The sequence below is a fragment of the Etheostoma spectabile genome, chromosome 2, assembly GCF_008692095.1.
Source record: "Etheostoma spectabile isolate EspeVRDwgs_2016 chromosome 2, UIUC_Espe_1.0, whole genome shotgun sequence".
In the NCBI taxonomy this organism is placed as follows: domain Eukaryota; kingdom Metazoa; phylum Chordata; class Actinopteri; order Perciformes; family Percidae; genus Etheostoma; species Etheostoma spectabile.
The window spans coordinates 25,974,686-25,997,272 of NC_045734.1; the positions used below are offsets into that span (position 1 = coordinate 25,974,686).

At 40.1% G+C, this 22,587-nt stretch overlaps 1 protein-coding gene across 4 annotated transcripts; it reads right to left on the reverse strand.

Moving 5' to 3' along the window:
- Nucleotides 1-74: 74 nt before the first annotated feature.
- lpar2b (lysophosphatidic acid receptor 2b) lies at nucleotides 75-21,007 on the reverse strand. Of its 4 annotated transcripts, none has more exons than XM_032528890.1 (5): nucleotides 20,910-21,007; nucleotides 13,320-13,804; nucleotides 8,986-9,480; nucleotides 6,304-6,563; nucleotides 75-1,725 (listed from the first exon to the last, which is right to left on the reverse strand). In XM_032528890.1, exons 2-5 carry the CDS (start codon nucleotides 13,570-13,572, stop codon nucleotides 1,627-1,629), a joined length of 1,107 nt encoding a protein of 368 aa, XP_032384781.1. In that variant the 5' UTR covers nucleotides 13,573-13,804; nucleotides 20,910-21,007; the 3' UTR covers nucleotides 75-1,626. The 4 variants fall into 4 exon arrangements, with proteins under 4 accessions (XP_032384781.1, XP_032384763.1, XP_032384771.1 ...); XM_032528872.1 differs by having other exon boundaries at nucleotides 20,600-21,007; XM_032528880.1 differs by having other exon boundaries at nucleotides 20,864-21,006.
- Between the last annotated feature and the right edge of the window lie 1,580 nt (nucleotides 21,008-22,587).

The window sequence follows — 22,587 nt, forward strand, 5'->3', positions numbered from 1 at the left end:
AATTTTACCCCAAAGTTTTCACTGTCTAAAGACAAGAAAGAGCAGAATTTTACCCCAACGTTTTCACTGTCTAAAGACAAGAAAGAGCAGAATTTTACCCAAAAGTTTTCATTGTCAAAAGACAAGAAAGAGCAGAATCTTTCGCAGAAGAAGTTCTCGCTGTCAACAGACAAGAAAGAGCCCATATCGCTGAAAAAACTCTCTCTTGGGAACACAAGGAAGGAGTCGACACAGGCTACTTCCCCGGAAAGGAAGGAGAAGACCGGAGGAGGGCTGGGGAACACAGGAGAGCAGATAAAGAAGAAGTTTCTCTCCCTCCGTGATGAAAGAAAAATGGACTGTAAAATGAAGCAAGTGTCTAAAGAGAGACTCACTGAGATTCATGACTTTCCAGTAAGAAAGCCAAATTAGCCAAACATAACCTTGAATTTGGCAGGAAGATAAAAGCTGTCAGTAAACATGAGAGTTAAAAAGATAGTCAATGTTTTTAATGTCAGTAACAGAGGTGCACAATAGCATGGCTCAACACTGAAACAGCATTACAGTCATAAAGGCTTTTTCCTTTGAACATCTTATCAGTTTTAACATTTATCATATATACACCTTAAAGCTTCACATCTCACACTTAACCTGTTTGCTCTGTCAAGTTTAACAAAAGGGTTTAATTCAAAATTCAAAACACTAATGAATATGAGTACACTAAATACTGTGCATATCTACAATTACAATGTGATCATAAATAGTTGTATATCCCTATCAATTTACGAAAACAATAGTGTAATTCCACCACAGAGGACACGCACATGATGCAAACACCACTGGTTTGCATCATACAGTGACAAAAAATTGTTTTTAAAAATAAGGAAAAAATGACAGCGTTCAACTGCAACAAAAATAAAAACAGGAGCTTATGGCAAGTCAGTGTGTTCACGTTGATATTTGTGTCTATTCCACGTTGAGAAGGGTAAAGGTTATTGAACGTGTCTCTCACACACAAAATATCCAAATTAAAAACAGAAGCATAAAAATCATAAACTCAACTAGAAAAAATGGAGGAAGGGTTTATATAACAGTATGGCCTTCATGAAGGACTTACTGCAGGACTGTTGTATTTGACTGCATTGTTTTAGCGTAACTCAAATACACAAATCCACCATGAGGGTATGGAGAGAATAATTTGTATTGCTTATATAACTTCATTCCACTTTCCTTCATTTCTTCCATGCTTTGCCAGCACGTTCCAGTTGTTCAATGGCCGTCAGTGCTTCTTCTTCTGCCCCCATCTGTTTAGGGAGAACTTGCAGTTCTCATTTAGGTCACAACAGGAAATCAGATCTCCAATGCCCCCCCAATGCCCCCCCCCCCCATTAGAAGAGACGTCCACCATCATGCTGGCCAATTGATACTAGAAGTTTATCCTTCTTGTCCAAACTGGCTTTAAAGCACCAGAGGTATAAATCAATGTTCTTAAAAGAATAGACAGCTTTTGAGCCTCACAGATCAGTCTGCTTGCAGAGGAAACACAGGTCTTAAGGCTTGTGTATGTGTGCATACCTAGAATTCAGCATCAAGTGTGTGTCTGCATGTGCTGAGTATGTTGAATGTTTGTCCTCGTTTGAGTTAATGTCAGGTTTCTGACTGGGCAGGGATGTCTTCTGAGCCTGCACGGATAAAAGGGATCCCGTTGGTCTTCCCTGTCGACTTGGCAGCACGAGACTTATATTTCTAAAGACAGAGGTGGAGACACAGGTATGAATATGAGGCAAGAGTTAAAATGGGGTCAAAGGAATTGGAAGAAGAAACAAAAAGGGAAATAATAAACAGCGGTTAAGTGCAGCAGAAAGTATCAGGGAGTGAAAAAAGAAAGAAGAGACAGTGGGTTAGTCATGTCAAACTAGCAAAAGGGTTAATGTAATACTGTTTCCACACAGTTTGACATGAGTCCCAACTTAATGTCACTGCTTATCACAAAGTAGCAGTCACCCTAATCAAAAAGACAAAGCAGGAAGACAGACATGACCAAACAAATTAAAGATGTAAGCAGATTTATACATTTATTCATATTAGTTTTAACAATGTTTGTACAAAAACAAAACCCAAAGCAAAACGAAACAAAATAATACCAATAGCAGGCCTCCAAGAGGAAGACAAGTGTCAACACGTTGGGGCTGGGTACATGTAATTTCTTTTTGTTATAGTGGATTTTTTTATTTTTTTTAATTGGTATTTAAAACAAATTGTGTGCAAATCAATATCAAAATCACAGGATCCCATTTTTGGAATGATACCCAGCCCTACAACATGTTGATTTTTTTAAAATCTGAAGACAATTAATAGTTTGCATATACCGTTATCCCTTTAATAGCTTTGTGTAATGGCATTCCCCTGAAGCGTAATTTATAGTTGACAACTTGCTATTTTCCATAAATGTCTAAGTTTTAATTGTGTGTGTCACTGCATATTTTTAACAAAAATATGTAAAACAATGTTTCAGTGTACACACAAATATGCATGTGCACACACACAAGACCACACACTCATGACTGCACTTCCTGACAGCAGCAATAACAAGGGTGTGTGTGTGTGTGTGTGTGTGTCTGTGTGTCACACATAGTGCATGCCCAACATACAAAAACATACCAGAGTGACAAGTCAGCGAATGTGGCAAGGAGAATGATCCACTAAACACTAGAACACATCTGGACTGGTTTAAGACAGTACAAAACAATCACACAATCTCTCTCTCACCACAAGCTCACACACACACACACACACACACACACACACACTAACAAAACAGAGAACATGGAAATGTTGAGGGCCCTATAAACTAAGTAACGATTGCATAAGACAGCAGGGTAATTCCCAAAAAGAAATGTGTTTATAATACCAGGCTGAGTGACCATTACAGCCTCGTTTTATGTGATCTGAGGAGTTTGATCAAGGTCACTCCTAGATGTTTCGCTAAAGTTTGACTCATGGAAAGTTTGACATCTTGGCTGGATAAATGCACATATGTATGGAATTACATTTGTGTCTAAAATGAGTGCATGACAGGACACATCTTGAGATTATTTGCACGCACAAAAATTATATTTCTGCTGCAATCTTTGATGTAATAGACTACTTTTGGCATGTTTCTTTTTTGTAAGATTATTGTTTGGGGCTTTTCTCTTTATTGGCAGAGGATAGACATGAAAGGGGGAGAGACAGAGAGAGAGATGGGGGTTGACACGCAGCACAGGGCCACAGGTCTCATTCCCCTATCTCCCCTACTTTTGATATGTATCTGTAGCTTAGCTTGCTACATTTGGCAATGGCGGGAGTTGTCTTCGTTTTCTAGAAAATGTATGAGTTATGGAGGTGACAAGACGATACATGTATATGGCAGTTAATCTCAAAGAAAACTAAAACTGCGCCGCCAATATGGAAACATTTAGAATTTTAAGTAGTTGAAAGAGGTAATCTAATAAAGACAACGCAGTGTTAGTCTAGATCCTTGACATTCCACTTCCGGGATTGTTCTGGTGCTGCAGAAAATTCCGCCGGATGAATGTCTTTTTCATTTCCATCCACTTTCTTTGCGTTGGGATTTTAAATTTGGTGGGTTAATGAGGACTATTTTTGACTGCTCCTCAGATCTCTGCAGGGTAAATTGAAGACAGCTACTGTAGCTAGACTATCTGTCCAATCGGAGCTTTCTCTTGCACAACTATTTTGCAGCGATTCTTTGCGGAGTTTAGCACCGCCCAAGACAATTTTGATTGGTTTAAAGAAATGCCAATAAACCAGAGAACGTTGTTCTCCCATCCCAGAAGGCTATGTGGAGTAGCCAGACCCTCTGCTTCGCAGTGTGTGGATCGTCTGACAAAGTAAGACTAATGCAGTGTAAACACTGCAGAAAAAAAGTCATGGCTTAAGGGTACGGGTGATTACCACCCCTATGTGGACTGGAGTTACAACACTCATTCTCAAAACAGTTTAAAAATGGCTGGAAATACACTGGCTCAAGTCTAGTGAGCAGGCAAACTGGAGATGTGTGTGTGTGTCATCCACATAGGCTATGGATGTGGATGACAAACTGAATTCACAAAATTATTTCACTTTGCTTGATAGAAATGAAATCTTCACTCCAAGATATAACTTGCGCGGGTGCTAGTCTTCTTCAAAATGTCCCATTAGATGCCCAGAATTCAGACAGAAAAATGACACACACATATGCAGGTTGAGGATAAAAACACCACAATCAACCTATGACTTAAAAGAGTGTTGGGGGGCCTGTAAGTATAGGCCAATGACTAATTTTATCTCTTTCAGTTTATGAAAAGGTGACAGTTCTGAAACCGCAGTTTTCCCTTTTGTTGAAATGACGCGCTCACCACAAGACTTAGTTTGACTGGTTTAAGGTGTGAGACCAAAAAAAAGACCTGAAAGAAAAAAAACAGACCAAACCAGTATATTATCAGAAAATAGATGAACGGTATGTGACAAAGCAGCAATTTCTAACAGCTGCTGTCACTTCAGCTACAAGGAAACCACAGCCTCAGTGACTTGAATGTGCCAGGTTATTTAGGACCTCTGTAAAAGCCGTGTTTGTTTCTCTACTCTTGTTGGATCATTATATTCAGGCACAGTATGTTGCTTTTTGGAATGGACAGTGCTTAAAGAAATAATATTGTGATTTCTTAGGCTACACAGAGCTCAACAATGTGTGTTCATACTACAGCAGGCTGAAGCACTGCAACAAATAATCAACAGATACATATTCTCTAACTAAAACAAGTCAACACAGTTATACTGCAGGACAAAAGAGTAAAAAGTTGGAGGTTCTATATTCAACATAGGCTGATTCTCAAGTCTCTTATTTGATAGCTCCTCGCACAAACCAGAAGTTGTTCTGGCCCTCCATTGTGAAGGCTGTCTCAAAACTCTTATTCCTGTCGAGGAATCGAGGAGGGATCTCTGAGGAGCTAGGAGCAAGGCTACACAAGGGCAGCATCCCCGTAAGCCGCCCAGCTTAAAGTCATTGCTAAATTCTTGATTCCTCTGATTCCTTGGTGGGACGGACTAAGACGCGAGGAGGGGAAGCAACTGAAGGAAACACGGATGCAATTTAAGAACATAGGATGTACCCATAGTGTTACTCTTTGCAATCATGTACACATACAGAGCGCCTAAAAAGCAGAAGCTTGTTTGTCAAAACCGCAAGTTAAAGCAGGACAGACAAAGGTGTATCACTATACAGTTTTTTTGCGTATAACTTTAGTATACTTTCAAATCATAAACTACCACATTTGCATCTAATGATGATGCTAGTAGTGAATCTCTTTACAATAGAATACAATAATACCTATCAGGTGCAATCCTTTTTGATATGCAAGGCTCCTCTAATTTTAGTTTTAAACAATTTTCACAGGGAAAGCGTGGAGTGTAAACTGATTTTTAACTGGATTTCTTGGACTGCAGCTACGGAGCGACCTTATTGGTCATTAGCGGAGTTTCTGTTAGCGAGTAAGTGTTTCTGGCCACTTAGCAATGCAAGTCCAATATTCACGCAAATGCTCCACTGTGTTCACCAGACAGTCGCTAACTGTGTCTGTCTGCTGTTGGTGCTGAACAGCTATGTACAGTGAGTTTTAGGAGCATCTTTACAGAAAACAGCTGCCTGCAGTGGCTAAAAAAAAAGGCACTGCAAGAGCAGTCAGAGTGAACCAAAACAGTAAAGTTGCGGGCCAAAGCTAACAAGCTGAAACTCACTAGAAATCTGGGTAACACCGAGGGGAGCTGCAGATTTGGGTGATTATGAAATTATGAAAACTAAAGTGTTGCTGATTGTGATGAACCTTCATCACAATCAGCAACACTTTAGTTTTCATAATTTAATTTGCTACATTGTTATTGTGATAACCAGTTATAATATAGAATAACCAAATAAATACTTAATTATAGCTGCTGTGAACTAAGTAGAAAACATACCTGTTAAGGTACAGAGTGGTTAAGTCAAATTCTTTTATAAGATTATTTCAAATAAATCCTATTTCATTCTCTCTTTTTGAAATAAAAACGTTTTCTTTTTTAGGGGCGTGGGGAGTAAAACCAGAAATAAAGAGCCACATTTAATGTAACCTTAAGTTATCAAGTCGGCCAAGTTGTCACAGCTCTCAAACTGTTTGTCACGGTCATTCTGTATGTGCTAAACAGATAATCATGGTCATCAAATCAGTTTACAGTCAGTGTGCGTTTAGACAAGTTTTTTTTGTGTTTGTGACTGCTGTCGTCGGCTCCGTTGCTCTCGGACAGTACCTCTTGCTCCATGGTGTTAAAGTAAACGCCAGAGGTGCCATTGCCGGGGCGGCCCCGCCGGCACAGGAAGCACAGGATCTCCTTGAAGGTCCTTCTCATGTCATTGTCCCTGAAGGAGTAGATGATGGGGTTGAAGAAGGAGTTGCACTCGGCCAGGACCAAGAAGTACTTCTCAAAGCGCAGCACCTCACACGCATCACAGCCCACACCGTCGAGCAGCAGGATGACCAGGCCGGGCGTCCAGCAGAACACAAAACAGCCTGGAGGGAGAGGGAGATCACGGGTACATAAGGTCATTCGAAATCTTGTAATAACACTGGAAATACAAACTAAAAGGCGTGGCTAGTGGCAGATGAAATAGGAGGAAAGTCAATTTTATAAAGATATAGCTGTAAAGAATGTGAAGAAATGGGGGGCTAGCTAAGGGAGGAAGGGAATGTACTGTAAATTCCTTTGTCTGTCACACACACACACACACACACACACACACACACACACACACAGTTTACTCTGCATGATCATATTTCATTATCATAATACTCGATTAGGCAGCTCAGGAATTCATTTTGTGCACACACTCTCAGTACTAATATATATATGCACAGGATACAGACGGAAATGTGAAGAGGATGTGGTAACACACACTTGCACGCACAATGTGTAATGCGTTTCTCAGCATTGCCTATAACCTTTACTATCACAACTACATGCTTTCAATCTACATCCAAAACCAAGTCTTCAGCCTCAAATGGCAATTTAAAGACACAATGAGCTAAAATGCCCTCAATCTCAAAAGCTCAAGTTGGTTCGCACAAACGGTGAAGTACAAGATTACGCATCCCACACACTCTCAGTGGTGTCATATGTGCAGGCCAGGGGAGAAGATGGTTTCTGTCACAGTAACTAAACCATGCAGCTCCCTGACAGGGCATGCTCATGGTTTTCCTTGCCCTTGTCACATGCCAGAGATGCTGAATCCAGGCTGCTGAGCGACGGCAGAGAGAAGTGTAACTTTTTAAAAAACTTTGGAGAACTTTAATCAAAAGTTCAAAATGCGAGAGCAAGAACAGGGGAGGCTGGGAAAGAGAGCAAAGAGGCGAGGGAGCACAGCCAGTTCAAAAGAAAACAAGAGGAATCGGCGGGAAGAGGGAAGGAGTGAGTGAGTGTGAGTGTGAGTGTGAGAGTGTGTGTGTGTGTGTGTGTGTGTGTGTGTGTGTGTGTGTGTGTGTGTGTGTGTGTGTGTGTGTGTGTGTGTGTGTGTGTGTGTGTGTGTGTGTGTGTGGAGTAAAGTTGGTTACAGACAAGCTAAAAGAGGAGCCTGCATGGCAACCTGTGTGTTTAGTCATTGAAGTTTCAGGTGAGGTTTATTTCCTGAAAACTGTATCTTTTGTACAACAAGCAAAATGAGTAACGTGCATGCGGGTGTGTGCAATTAACGGCCCTGAAAACCGCTTTTCAATCAGTTCTCCAACAGGATTATATCCCTTGCCACGGTAAGAACGACTTCCCTGGAGAGATTTTGGTATTTTGTCTGTGCTTTTCTTGCTGGTCCACTACTGTCAAATCAGTCTGGTCAAACGACATTCCCACAGCCATAAAAAGCAGATTAGTTACTATATTCACTATTACAGACAAATGCTTTTTTAATTGTTACAAATAATTGTTTGGTGCTAAATAACCCGATTTGTTTTTACAAAGAACAAGTCACTGAATGTTATGACTCTAGGAAACCACCCACCACCGTTTCCAGTAAACAAAGTTCTTCTAAGAACAGGTCAGTCAGCCCAAAGTCTTGCTGATGGCAGCATAGACTGGTTGACAAGGCTTTGTTTTCTTCAGTGAAAACAGAAATGGGGATAAAATACAACTGAGATGCTGAATGCTCTCCAGATTACCTCAAAGAATGATGAACTAAACACAAATACATTGCTATTCAAAAAAATATTGAAAAAAGACAATAATGTGCCATGAGTACAATGTATTTGTGTATAAAGATGGGCAATATGACCTGAAAATTAAACCACCTCAGTTAACCAAAATACAATATCATCTTATAAATACATGATAAGATGATGATAAGACAAGATACTTAATTACGACTCTAAATAACATTAAATCCTTTCAGGCAGTTGCTTAACATTCTTTAGGATTACTAATTTAGGATACTCTTCACTATATCTATGCATTCATGATGACTGTAAGTTGCAGTTGAAAGCACCAGAAAAGGCTGGCCTAGTTTTTTGTTGAACTTTAATTCTCAAGAATATAAACAGATTTGGGGCACATTTATGGCTTCCATTACTTCTCATCTCATCTGCATGCTTTATTTTGGTATGTGTTGTGACATGGTTGTATCTAAACACTTCTCAAGTGTGCTGTTTTCTGTCATTACACCGGTTTTAACTACGCTGTTCTATGTTGGGTTTACTGATGCCAAAAAGCCATTTGGTTCCTGAACCAGATGAAGCAACGCTGGTGATTTTCTCCGTACGAATTAACCCACACTAAGGAGACAAGCACACCATCAGTTGTTTACTTTAAGGAGCTTTACAGGGTCAGGCTACAAATGTTGATTTAAAGGAATTAATTTACCAAACAAGAATCATAATGTGGGTCAAAGTTAGTTTTTGGTGTGTTGCACAGCCCATGACATGTATAACTGGTGTGTGTGTGCTTCCTCACCCAGGATCATGGTGACAGTCTTCATCAGGTTGAACACTGTCTCTTTGTGTCTCATCTGGGTGGTGTGCTGTGACATCTGCCTGCTCTTGCGTCTCACGTAGACAAAGATCCGGGTGTAGACAGCCACCATTATGAAGAAGGTCAGCAGGTTAAGAACCCCCCAGAACACCAGGTAGCTGCGGCTGTACAGCGGCGCCATGGTGGAGCAGCTGTCCAGGTTGCACAGGCAGTGCCAGCCCATGATGGGAACCAGGCCCATGACGATGGCCACCAGCCAGATGCACACCATGATGATGAAAACACGCCGGGTGCTCATCTTACTGTGCAGCTGCATGTTGAAGATGGTTTGGTGACGCTCCACGGCCACAGCCAGGAGGTTGAGGACGGAAGCTGTCAGACTGGTGTCGATCAGCCCCTGTCGCACAAACCACTGATACTGAGACAGCTTAATGGTCCACGGGCCGGTATGAAACATCAAGTGGAGGTAGGAGACACCTGGAAGACCAAAGTGGGTTTTAACAAATAAAAAGGAGCTCCAGGATAATCCACACTATTACATGTTGTCATATTGTTTTCAATGCGTAGTTTGCATTTAGGGATTGTTTTCCTACGTACGTACGTACGTACGTACGTACGTAGCAAGGCCGAGACAAAATCATGACATTCTAAATGACCCATTTAGTTTCCATTGTCATGCACCCTCAGCTTTGGCTGCAGAATCAATGTCATTCCAAGTGACAATATTGATATTAGGATATTGTATATAGTTATGAAAACACAACCAAAGTGTCTGAAGGAAAAGTAACCTTAAGCATTAAAAAAAAGGTGCATTTCCCTACTAAAGAGATAAGAACGTCTTGGGGCCCATTTCAGGAAGGAATGTTTAACAAACTGAGTCTAAACCTGAACTATTTAGTTGATTTACCCTGAGATGGGAAACTGGAAACACAAAGTGTCACACTCTGACGGAGCTTTACTTGTAACTGACGTTTTCTGGGGTTGGAGTTACTCCTCTCTCTCTTAGGTTTTATTAACCTCCCTTTCTGAAACAGAAACAGACCCCTGACCTCTTAAGAAACACACACAGCCATTGTTTTTTAAGTAATCCTGTGCATCTGCGGCATCGCAATGGTCTTTACTAGTTTAGCAGCAACGCAGTTGGCAATTTCCCGTCCAGCGGCTACGTTGTTTAAATAGCAAATTCACCTGCACTGTGTTTGTCTTACAGGGAGGTGTGTTCAGGTGAATTCTTGTCGTATTGTATCTTGAAAAACCTGGTCTAACGTCAATAGTGCAGCATTGTGCTTATGCACAACGTGCACAGTATGCTTGTCACACACAAATTAAAATATGACGGTGCAAATCAGAATCAGAAATACTTTATTGATCCCCGAAGGGAAACTCTGTGTTGTAGTTACACAAATATTATAAATAGAGTAGAAATACAAGAAATAATAAAATAATAATAATAAATCCGCCATCAGAATAGCAATGCACCAAGGCACAAACACGCCTGGCTTTTAAAGGGAATGGGAGATGACACTCTGATTGGTTTATTGCATGTTACGCCCAAAACACACCTATGATTAATAAAGACAATAAGTACAAGCTTTTTTAACCATGCGCCCGGACCCTTTTTTCTGCTGTCAAACTAGCTAAAGTGGATTAAGACACGCCCCTAACGCACCTGTGCCATGCACATCCTGCTGTGCGCTTCGATCGTTAAAATAGGGCTGAGTGTGTTGCAGTACATCAATTATCTAAGCGGTGTTGTTGGGAATACGCTATAAACAGAAGGGAACTCCGCTAGCTGAAAGGATAATGTGCAATGGTAAACACTGCAGCGGTAATGTGTCCAATTCAGCTCAATGGACTGGCCATCCACATGTGCAAAGATGAAGTGACGAGCAACTTAAGTTTTTTTTTTTCTCCATAAACTTTTGGGTGTAGGATAGAAGACAGCCGATGAGGATAACTACAAAATGATTATTGCTTTCATTATACTCCATATCATACAATGTCCGTTCTCCTGTAACTTCCGTGAGCAAAAAGTAACAAGATTTATAAAAAATATGTGGTGATGATGTCATCGCCGCAGTAGTGGCCCGTGACCACGGTCTTGCAGTAATGCGGTAAGTGTCCGAGCCCTTGGGAACACACATGATAGCAGAGAAGAGAGCTGCATTTGTGGTGCGGCTAAATGTGTTCAAATGTAGAGCATTCGGGTCTTATAGCGCTCGCCACCTTTTCTATTAAAACCTTGTAAAGAAGGCAGCCGGCTACCTGACAGTTGTAACACTTTCTTTTAAGATGTGTTAATAGACAGCATGGAGATGCACAGTGCCAAAAGTCAGATAGCAATTAGGAAAGTTAATTGTAGAATATGTGTAAAAAAGCTAGAATTTCTTTTTTCCTCTATTCATGGTCTTGGTCATCAACGTATGATGAAAACCCAGGATGGATGATCTGGCCTTAGAATTATGCATTGTTATTATGTCGTATTTTTCCAGTACCTCACAGCTAGGGTTGGGTACCTTTCACTTTTTATTATTGGTACTGATACCGCTACCTGAAATTCTTTTCCAGTACCCAACGGTACCTTTTTCAGTACTTTCCTTCCTTCTGTAATTACAAAAAACATGATTTCAGTTGTAAAAATAACATTGTTTTTTTTATTTAGAATAGTTTAAACTCAAATATAAACCCGTCCCTACAACCTGGTAAATTGAATTATTATTCATTTCTAACTCACTGTAACTTTTATTCTTTTATATTATTCTTTCTTAGCCGGTTTTATTTTCATCATGACCTTTTTAATTGCTCTTTAATGTTTCATGTAAAGCACTTGGAATTGCCTTGTTGCTGAAAGGTGCTATAGAAATAAAGTTGCTTTGCCTTACAACCTCCGCCTGCCAGTTAAGTCACAGGGCATAGAAACCGCTATTGTGCTTGGTTGTCTCAGAGAAAGTGTAACGTTACCAGTACCGTGACTGCTTTCGGCTCGCCGTTAATATCATATCACAGTGAAGTACTTGAAACCACTTTATTGCCATTGCCGTGACTCACTGTGACTTCAACAAAGCTGTAGAATCAAGGTAGTTTACTCCGTCCGCATCTCTACGGCCGTGTTTGTGTGTCTCAGAGCTCCTTTCTCTGTCAACATGCAGACAGGACAGATAAGTTTGCGCTTGCACGCTCTCAGGTACCGAAATTTGAAGGTAAAATGTCCTAAAATCCCATCTGTAGCACTGTCTTCAATAATTGCACAACCAGGCCAGATTGTTTCAGATATCTCACAAGACCTTTACAACGTCAGTTATAAGGGGCCACATATGTAAAATTGTCAGGTTTAAAATCAAGCTCAGGCTCATAATTCCAGCTAATGTGTAAGACTCTACGTGCACAGGTTCAGGCAGGGTCAGGCTTTATTTTTTGGGCCCAATCCAAGATTTACTACATGTGCGATTATCAACATTGTGACACAGAATGTGTTCCCAGTAGTCCAACAGTAGTCCGTTGATTCGTTTTAATGCCCCGCTGTGACTTAACATTAAGCAACGTATACCATGCTGTCTGTGCCTGTGACATCCACTCCATCCGAATGGCTCTTAACAGCTGCTGGGAACATTGTGACAAAAAAAGAGCCGGCCTAACAACACAGCATGAAGACATGCTCACATTTCTCCACAGCAAAGTCTCTTCAACAGACACACATGGAGCCACACTGACAAAGAGAGAGAAAGAGAGAGGACGGTAGAAAGAAAAATTGCACTTTTTTACTGTAAGATTAAAAGGGTGGAGAACTTGGATGTTAAACAAGAGCTTGGTCATTATTTTACCTACAACTGTTAATAATAATAAAAAAATACAGGCTACTCTTTTTGCACTTGCCCTGTTTACTTTACGTTTTTATTTTGATGTGGGTGGTGATGGTGCAGTGGATATGACACACCTTTGGTGTGGGAGATCCCAGTTCAATTCCCACTGATACATTAACCAATGTGTCCCCGAGTAAGACACTTAACCCATAGTTGCTCCAGAGTCGTGTAACCCCTGACAATAAAATTACATGTAATGTAATAAATCAAGATTTGAACCTTATTGAAAAAGATTTAAATTAAATCGTTAGATTAGTCGACTAATTGAAAAAATGATCGCTAGATTAATAAAAAAAATAATAGTTTAGGATAGCCTTATTCTGACTGAACTGTTGCAGCACTGAAACTTGATACGAAAAACAAAAAATATCAGATGTGACAATGCAGTTTCAGTTAGGCCTGGGTTTGCTGTACTGTGTATTTAAAGTAAAAGTATATAAAGTAAAACAACTGTACCTGCGAAGAGGTCAGCCAGAGCCAGATTACCCAGCAGGTAATAGATGGGATAGTGAAAGCGCTTGTTTTTAAAAATGGCGCCCATGACCAGAAGGTTGGAAAAGATGACAATGAAGCAGACCATCATGCCCAGACTGACAATCACATAGTCACGGCTGCGCCAATAGTCGCTGATGTTCTTGCCACTCAATTCATAGAAAAAAGTGACGTTCTCATTGTAGTAGCATTTCTTGTCAGGGGTGGACTTATCCATGTTGAGACAGACAGTGGATGTGGGATCAGAGAAGAGTTGGCGAGGACAGAGAGGCGAGCAGCGTTGCAGACAAGAAGCACAGGTGGAGGTCTAGGGCGCCACACAGACTCGCCCTCTCTGGTGTGATGGAGATCGGCATGCCATCAGCTGAAGAGGTGGAGGACTGGAGGGATCCAGTCTCAAGTCTGAGGCCTTCACTGTACGGCTGTCTGGGACTCCACTGGTCTTCAACCTGTGGAAGTTTAAAACAATAAGTGAATCTTTAAATCCGTGTGCATGCCGATAATAGCTGCAACACAGTAGAAAAACCAGCCAATCAGACCACAGTACAGAGGTCAAAAAAAGTCAGACGTTAATTAACCATTTACATTTTTACGTAGCAATTTTTAAAAGGTTATTTTTTTAAAGAGATGTTTTTCTAGATAGTTATTTTGATGTGGGATTTGATCCAAAAAAAAAGTATTTATATATTTTTAATAATTCTTATATGAAAAAATTCTTATATGAAAAAAAGTGCACGATGTGGACAACAAAAACATATCAAGCTGACGATGTGGACAACAAAAACATATCAAGCTGACGAGTTAAATAACTGGAATCTCTATAAACCAGAAAAACTTGATGCAACAGCAGTTTTTATTTTCATATTTATCACTGAGTGTAACCACCTTCTATCTATGCAGGCTGACAAGTCACAACAGGAACATGGGAGGCTTTATGACTGCAATGCTGCAATCAAAACCTACCACGGCTCAGGGAAGAACTCAGCCTTCACTTCAAGACAGCGGAATGCTATGTTTTGAGTCAACAACACCCCCTTACACAATCTCCATTTTCCTCTGAAAGCTAGTGCAGCACAATGACACGTACTTTACCGCCGGCTCTAAGTTCTACTCACTCAACAATGGAAATGGCAGAGCAGCTCACTACAGCAGAGACACACCTCACAATTATACAATCCAGCCATGTAACTCAATCCAAACATGACACACACGCAAAAATGTGGAGAACTTTAGAGGTTCAAGAATGAAATGATGGATGACGTAACAGCAAGAAAAGGGTTTGGTTAAAGGACAACAGTTGAGGATCAGTTAAAGAAGTCGTTGACGGGACAGGAGTATAATAAAGTATTTGTGGTGTGACTGACTGAACACTGTCTACGAGCTCTCATCTGTGTAGTTGTGAAGAGAAGAAGTGAAATACTCCCGTGCTAAAAGACTTTCTTCCATTTCCCCTGAAGACCCAGCTGTCCCTGGCTGAGACATGAGCCACTGAGCACAACAGCTGAACTTTGACCCCAGACCATGTTCACACAATCGTTCCATTTCCTCCCTACATCAGAACACACCTATAAACTCTTCTCGCTGCTTTACGGTTTAGGGTAAGTTTACATTTCTTTTCTTTTTATCTCTGTCACTATGTTATTCTTAAACACCAGCTTTAAGGAGAATTCCGGAGCGGGAGGAGACGAACGTGGGGAGAAATCAGACGCAGGGATGCCGGTCGGTCATGCTAGCAGGGCTAAGGGAACTACTACACAAAGTCACTGCCAAGCCTCTTACTCACCAACCCCAGATCGATCACACACAAAATGGATGAGCTACAAATACACATGGAACTGCTGCCTGACAATTATCACAGAAGCCTGGCTGAACACACTTGTTAGGGACGGCAACTAGCAGCTAACAGGGCGAACCAGACATTTTAATTGCCATTTGTGTCTGTTAAGGAGGAACAAAGGCACTCTAAAACTTGCAAGACAACTGCCGTTTTAGCTCAGTGGAAGCTCGTACACATAGCTGCAGCTACTCCATTTTAAAGTACACGCATATTTATAGTTATCAAAATTAACGTAAAATTGGGCGGAATTCCCCTTTAAAAAGGAGATAAAATAAAAATAGCTCAATACATTTTGCTGACTTTTATGACTTTCAAGTGTTATGGTGACTGGAAAATAATTTTGTTTTATGAGACAAAAGGACAATTAATGCAGCCAGGTGAATTTATTTCTCTAACTTCTGTGTCAAAGGTCACAAAACAACAAATATCGTGCTCATAGAACATGCAACGAACAATGAACGTGCAACACATGTTTAACTGACCTACTTTAGAGCATATAGTGAGGGAAAAAAGTGTTTGATCCCCTGCTGATTTTGTACATTCGCCCAATGACAAAGAAATGATCGGTCTATAATTTTAATGGTAGGTTCATTTCAACAGTCACAGACAGAATAACAACAAAAAAATCCAGACAAACACGTTATAAATTGATTTGCATTTTAATGAAAGAAATAAGTATTTGACCTCTCTCAAACAGGAAGATTTCTGGCTCCCAATTGTTTTTTTCCACAGGTACCAAACTGAGATTAGGAGCACACTCGTAAAAGGGAGTGCTCCTAATCTCAGTTTGTTACCTGTAGAAAAGACACCTGTCAACAGAAGCAATCAACCAATCAGATTCCAAACTCTCCACCATGGGCAAGACCAAAGAGTGGGACATATTCCCACCTGAGATGCGCGCAAACCTGTTGGCCAACCAAAAGAGACCTCTGTGATTGCCAACAAGGGTTTGCCACCAAGTGTCAAAATAGTCAAATACTTATTCCCCTCATTAAAATCCAAATCAATTTAATGTGTTTGTCTGGATTATTAATCGGTCTCTTAATGTTCAAATGAACCCACCATTAAAATTATAGACTGGTCATTTCTTTGTCAGTGGGTGAACGTACAAAATCAGCAGAATCAAATACTTTTTCCCCCTCACTGTATATAAAAAAAAATAAAAAAATAAAAAAATATCAAGACTAAGGCCATTTGTACGAGTTTGATGCAGTTCAAGAGGTGGAACAAAGCAATGGGAGACAAACGCCAACTTCATGAGTTTTGAAAGGTTGAATATACTGTGTGTATTAGGTGCAATAAGAACATGTGTTTGGCTCTCCTGGCTGTGTTCCTTTAGTGATTCCAGTCTTCAACAACTGATAATTCTTCTCAGACATGCATGAAAGTAGACAGACAGTGCGGCTACAGGTCTCACCCACATGCAGATGCTATAACAGGATGTGAAACCATCATCACCAAACCCTGCTCTTTTCACACGCTCTTGGAGGTTTTTGAGCTGAAAAGCTCCAAAAAACAACCAAACACTAGTCTACCTGCCTAGCTCCACACTGCAGACAGACAAAAGGTAGTTGGTGAACATATTGCCACATTTAGCAGCTAATCAGCCACATATTTTCTTAGGCGAATCAAAACAGAGCTAAAAGTAGTGGTGTTAATGAGGCAGGTTTTAAGCATTGCATAAAAACCTTACTATTTATAAGCTCCATGCATTACCGGCTCTGTTTTGCGCGAGTCGTCTATGCTATGTTTTACAAAAGCAGAGCGTGCTAGCTCAACGAATAGTGTATCGTTACAGAAAAAAGCTTTTTGTACCTGCACATGGCTAATTATAATGCACGTCAATTGTGTCACCTGACCGTGAAGGTGATCATCAGAAGCAGATGATGTCTGCGTCCTTTCTCCTTTCTAAACTCCACTCAATATTTTGATAGGATCCGGTTTATAATGTATTATAGTGATATTGTGGTTTTGTTTCTAGTGAGATATTATATAGACTTTACTTTAAAAACAATATTAATTAATATTTAAAATATTATAATAAAAAGGAGACACCAGGGTTTGCGAGTGCGGAATACAAGGTTGATATCACACGGGCATCTGGCTTCTACATGAGCAGAAACCATCGTTTCTCGTAACTTGTGGCAAGTCTACTATGGATGGTTTAGGCTAATAATCCTAAATCCTTGTGGAGAAAATAAACAAGATTTTTACTTTCACCACACTGTTGACCGCTATAGTAACAGTTTGGAAAATTAACTCATTGGCTTTCTTGCTGATCGTTAGATAAGACGGATACCACTCTCATCATACCAGTGGATAAATACCGCCAGCAATCTGTCACCAATAGACCAATAAATAATTAAAGCATTTTCTAATGTAGCTCAGTTAAACTTGAGAAATCCATAAACTTGACCTCACTGCATTTGACCTGCATTTCTCCCCTCTCAAAGAAACTGAAAGTATTTGCTTCCCTGACTCAGTTCACTGTGATGCTTTCACCCTCTGAGGCTCTAGGAGGACTGCATTTGCATGAGTGTGTGTTTTCATGGATTGTATGTCCGTTTGTGTATGAATGGACTGTGCTGAATCAGTAAACACCAGTTTGAAAGCAAACCGGTCATTACCGGAGCAGCCACACCCAAGTCTCTTCTCGCCCCCCCCCCTGAAAGTAGAGCTTTAGCACATCAACTTCAGTCCACACACACACACGCACACACACGTTTGTGACCTTTAATTACAGGTACCAGAAATTCTTCACATCCCCCCAGCACTGCTCTCTCTCTGGGTGTATTTGTTTGGATTAAGTGTCTCCACTAAAGCATGTCTAATCAGCTGTGAAGCACGGACATGAAACTGTCGGGACTGCCTGGGTGTCATCTGCATAATGATTAACTTTTGCCATTTAATCACACAGATGCATGCAGAGACACTTCTTCTTTATCCACACATGGGAAGGACATCAATATGGTCAATGTATAAGGTCTTTTTTCCTCTCTTTAACAGGGGACCCGCCCCCATCACTATGGGTAACGTCGGAGAATTTCTTATAAGGGGGGAACTTCCACTCTCCTGCTACTTCTGAACTGGTTGCAGTTCCACTCGGGTTCAATATGAGGGCGCTCACAGGCGAGTGCAGAATGAATGGAGGTCTATGGCGCTACAACCCTCAAAATCCACTTCTGTCAGGATTTCATTTTTTTGTCTAGTAAGTTGAATGTTGCATTCAAAAGGGGAGGCTAAGAAAAGGCTTGGCTCTCCCGGTCAATACACGTGCTAAAAAGAGGTTTGCTGATGTTTTAAAGACCACGCTGAAATATTCACTCCAGATGCCATCGAGCAAGATCTCTGGTCGTAATCAGCAGTGACCAATCAGCATTTATTAGCAGAATGCTAGCATGTTATGGGCAATGACTCAACCTGTAAGAAATCGAAATTACATAGGTATTTGTTCATTAAACTTTCCACCTATAATCCATGTTGATCTTGCAAAAACTACAATCAAATCTGAGATTTCTCAATGGACACCACGCGAAAGAGACATATTTAGCCGTCTTCTATATCATACTTTGAGAAATATGTTGAGTTTAATGTACATCCCATGTTGATTGGTGTTTAATTACAAGCAGCTGTATACAGAGCTTTGCCTGAACAAAAATCTAAAACTGAACATATTTTGATTTCTTTTTTAAATCAAACTGAATCAGACTGGACTATTTGATCAAATAAGTCAACAAGTTTACATTTCTGACCAGACATCCAATAGCAACTTTTGGTAGTTCTTAATTGCTACAAACACATTTAGCTTGTCCCAAAAAGAGCATTGAGGTTTGATAGCCAGCGCTAGTGATGTTATATTAGACTGAATTATATGAGCCACAAAAGTAATGTAGGTCTGAAACAATTATTTGACTATCAATCACCTAATATGTACAGTTGCTTGCATACGTTTACATACCCATGGTACAGTTGATTAAAAAGAGGAATAAAAAAAAAAAACATCTTTTGGAAATTTATCTTAATGCCTTGATTTAAAAAAAGAAATTAGGAAAAACCCAACCTTTTAAGGACACCAATTCTCTTTGTGAATGAATAAGGTATTGTAAATAAATATTTAATAAATACATAATCTCTATGTATGGTTAAAGTTATGTGATGATATGGAGTTATTTTAATTCCAAAGGCCAAGGGAACTTTATCAGGATGCATAGTATTGTGGATCCATGAAATAACTGGCCTTTAAAATAAAAATATGCCTGCATCTATGGGAATTTAACATAGGGGTGTGTATACTTGTGTCCCCTGCATTTTAAGGAAGAACATATATTTACGAAAGTTTCATTCACAAAGAAAATTGGTGTCCTTAAAAGGTTAGATTTTCCTAATGTTTTTTTTTTTAAATTGAGCCATTAAGATCATTTTTTATTTCTTTTTAATCAACCTTAGCATGGGGTGTGTAAACCTATGCAAGCCACTGTATGCATTTAACTATTCTTATAATTTAGTTCACAGTTTTTGACTAATTAAAAGCACAAATGCAAAAAAGATTTGAATTCTCTAATGCAACGATTTTTATTATTAGTTTTACATTTCAATTCGAAAATATTTGAAATTTACATTGTTGGTCTGTCAGAAAAATGTAATTTAAGACATCAACTAGGAATCCAGGAAATTGTAATGAGCTTTTTTTCCACCGCCTGATATACTAAACGATTAATAAATCAACCAAAGGAATAATCCATAGCTTAATCAATACAGCAAATGGTCATACATGTAGTCAACATACTCACTTCACACAGTGTCAACAAAACCTGAGCAGTATGGCCTTCACAGATAGGAATTAGTGCAGGGATTTATAGCATGGCGGTTTTGTAGGCTCTTAAATTGCATTCGACTGTAGTCCTACAGGTAACTACAAAACTGGCAACAGATGCACTGTAAAACGAAAGACATAACACCATAAACATTAGTTGTCCATCTTGATTGAAACCAGGTGGCATATCCTTTTGTACTTTCTTTGAACAATAGCTTATGGGTTACACCCAGATAGTTTCGAAACTAAAAAAAAATAAAAAAATCATAAGAAATATATTGAATGGGGAAAAAAATAACACTGCTTTTGTAGAACATAAGACAAGTCGCTCGCTTGCATTACAAGCCCATTTGGGAGACATTAGCATGGTTAAACTGGCAGTGTGGAGGATGTTCGGGCTGCAATGAACACCAGACTCCTTCCCTGAGGCAGTGCAGATGCCTCAGCACGCTGCTGGGAGCACCGAACAACAACTCAGCTCCGTCTCTTCTCCAACAGCACACATTTCAAGCTCACAGGAGAGGTATTTTACACGGAAAAAACGAATATATCTATATTTAAGCTAGGCTACAAGGGAGAAAAACGTCAGCTTACCTTATATTGTGTGTGTGTGTATGTGTGTGTGTCAACTCGTTTCAGGTAAATCCAGGTCAGGAGTCCTCGTCGAGTTGAGAAACAATATGCTGTCTTAGGCTACCTTAAGATAGCTCCTTTTGCGCACGTTCGGCACCCTGAACACAACGTGGAAAAAACGCAACAAAAATATTTAAAAAAAAGTTAATGTTTCTGTTCATATCGAGGCTCCATTCAAGGTTTTTTCTTTTTCTTCGCACAAACTTGGTGGACAGCCTCCGTCACCTGTGTTTGGACTTCTACCTTGCTTCCGGTAGTTAGAGGTTGTTACCTGTGCGGAGTGATTTGCGATACGAGTCGCAGGAGAAGCACAAAGGGTGCGGCACGATCCTCCGCTGCCGCGTCTCTTTCACAAAGGAACGGGTTGCTGCTTCTGCCAACCTGTGCGCGTGGGACCCGCCCCCCAGCTGCCCCTCTGTTGGCCGACGAGGAACAGCAGCCAATCATAGTGGAACTGAGGAGTGATTTACAGTGTGGGCGGGGCTCGAGTTGTTGGCGGGATAAGCTATGTGATTTTGATAGTGGAGGTGGGAGGTGGATAAGTGATGCCCAATTTTCGCTGTAGTTTAGGACTATTTCCCTATATGGCAGGTAACTGGAATATTATGGACGAACTACATGAATATGACATTGAGGACTAGAACCTTAAGATACTGAGAGAGGACATTATCAACTTTAAAGAATGTGCAAAAACATTGTAAAATTATACAAATCAAGTCATAAAAATCCAATTTATAACTAACATTTATGAAGATATAAAATATGTACTCAAAAACAATAATGAATAAAGAAAATAAATAACTAAACAGGTAATGACTGTTTAGGGACTCACAACTCACACAACTTAAAAGGACACTTTAGAAAAAACATACTACTGAATGGAAACAACATTAGCAGTACTAGTACTACATTTGTAAGGACGAGTAAGTTTAGGTTCCTTTCATTCATGAAAAGCCCAAAACATTCAGTTCTGGGGGGGGGGGGGGGGGCCTGCTTTCGATTAGTTTAAGAGGAAGATGGAACAAAACAAGGAAATGAAAGAAATAAAGGACACAAGTGAAACATCAGACACACAAAGAGAAATGCCTGTATGAGGTTGTTGAATGTAAATTGTTCCGCTGCCACACCAGCTGTGGACCTTAGTTGCATGCTCTCTCTCTCTCTCTCTCTCTCTCTCTCTCTCTCTCTCTCTCTCTCTCTCTCTCTCCCATGTTTCCTGTCACCTTTCAACTATTTACTATTGAATAGGGGGAAATGCCTGAAATGCTGCTACAACTGCTTTAAAAGTACACAGCTGGCAGATGGAAAGCTTAGCAGCCACAGTTCCTGCTTTCCTCTAATGGGATATCATATACAGTTTTTCAATTTCATGGTTTACACCTCTTCAGATTGCCGCCATGTACACGAGAGCTGTTTGCATGCTGATGTGTGCCATTTTTGAGTAAAAAAAGTTATTAAGCACATCATCCTTATGTCCACAGTCTCCCTCGTTGGGTTGTAGCTACATCGTTGGAATAATTTGACATTTTCTCATGTGTGTGACATGAGTTATTTTTGCTGTCACATGGTTTTAAAACAAACCAGAGAGAACTATTTGAAGTAGCCTATTTGCTGTTACTTTGTGGTCTCAAAAGATATATAAATACTGACCCAATACACTCATTGGGTCAGGATTACAACCCAACATAACACATATATTGTTACCTTGCGCGCTCATGCTTCAGATGATAATAATTATGTTGCAAGATATACAATTCAATTCCAAACATGTTGATCTTGCAAAAACTACAATCAAATCTGAGATTTCTCAACGGACATCACGCAAAAGAGACATATTTAGCCGTCTTCTCATCGTACTTTGAGAAATATGTTGAGTTCAATGTATATCCCACGTTGAATGGTGATCAATTACAAGCAGTTACCTTGCACGCTCATGCTTCAGATGATAA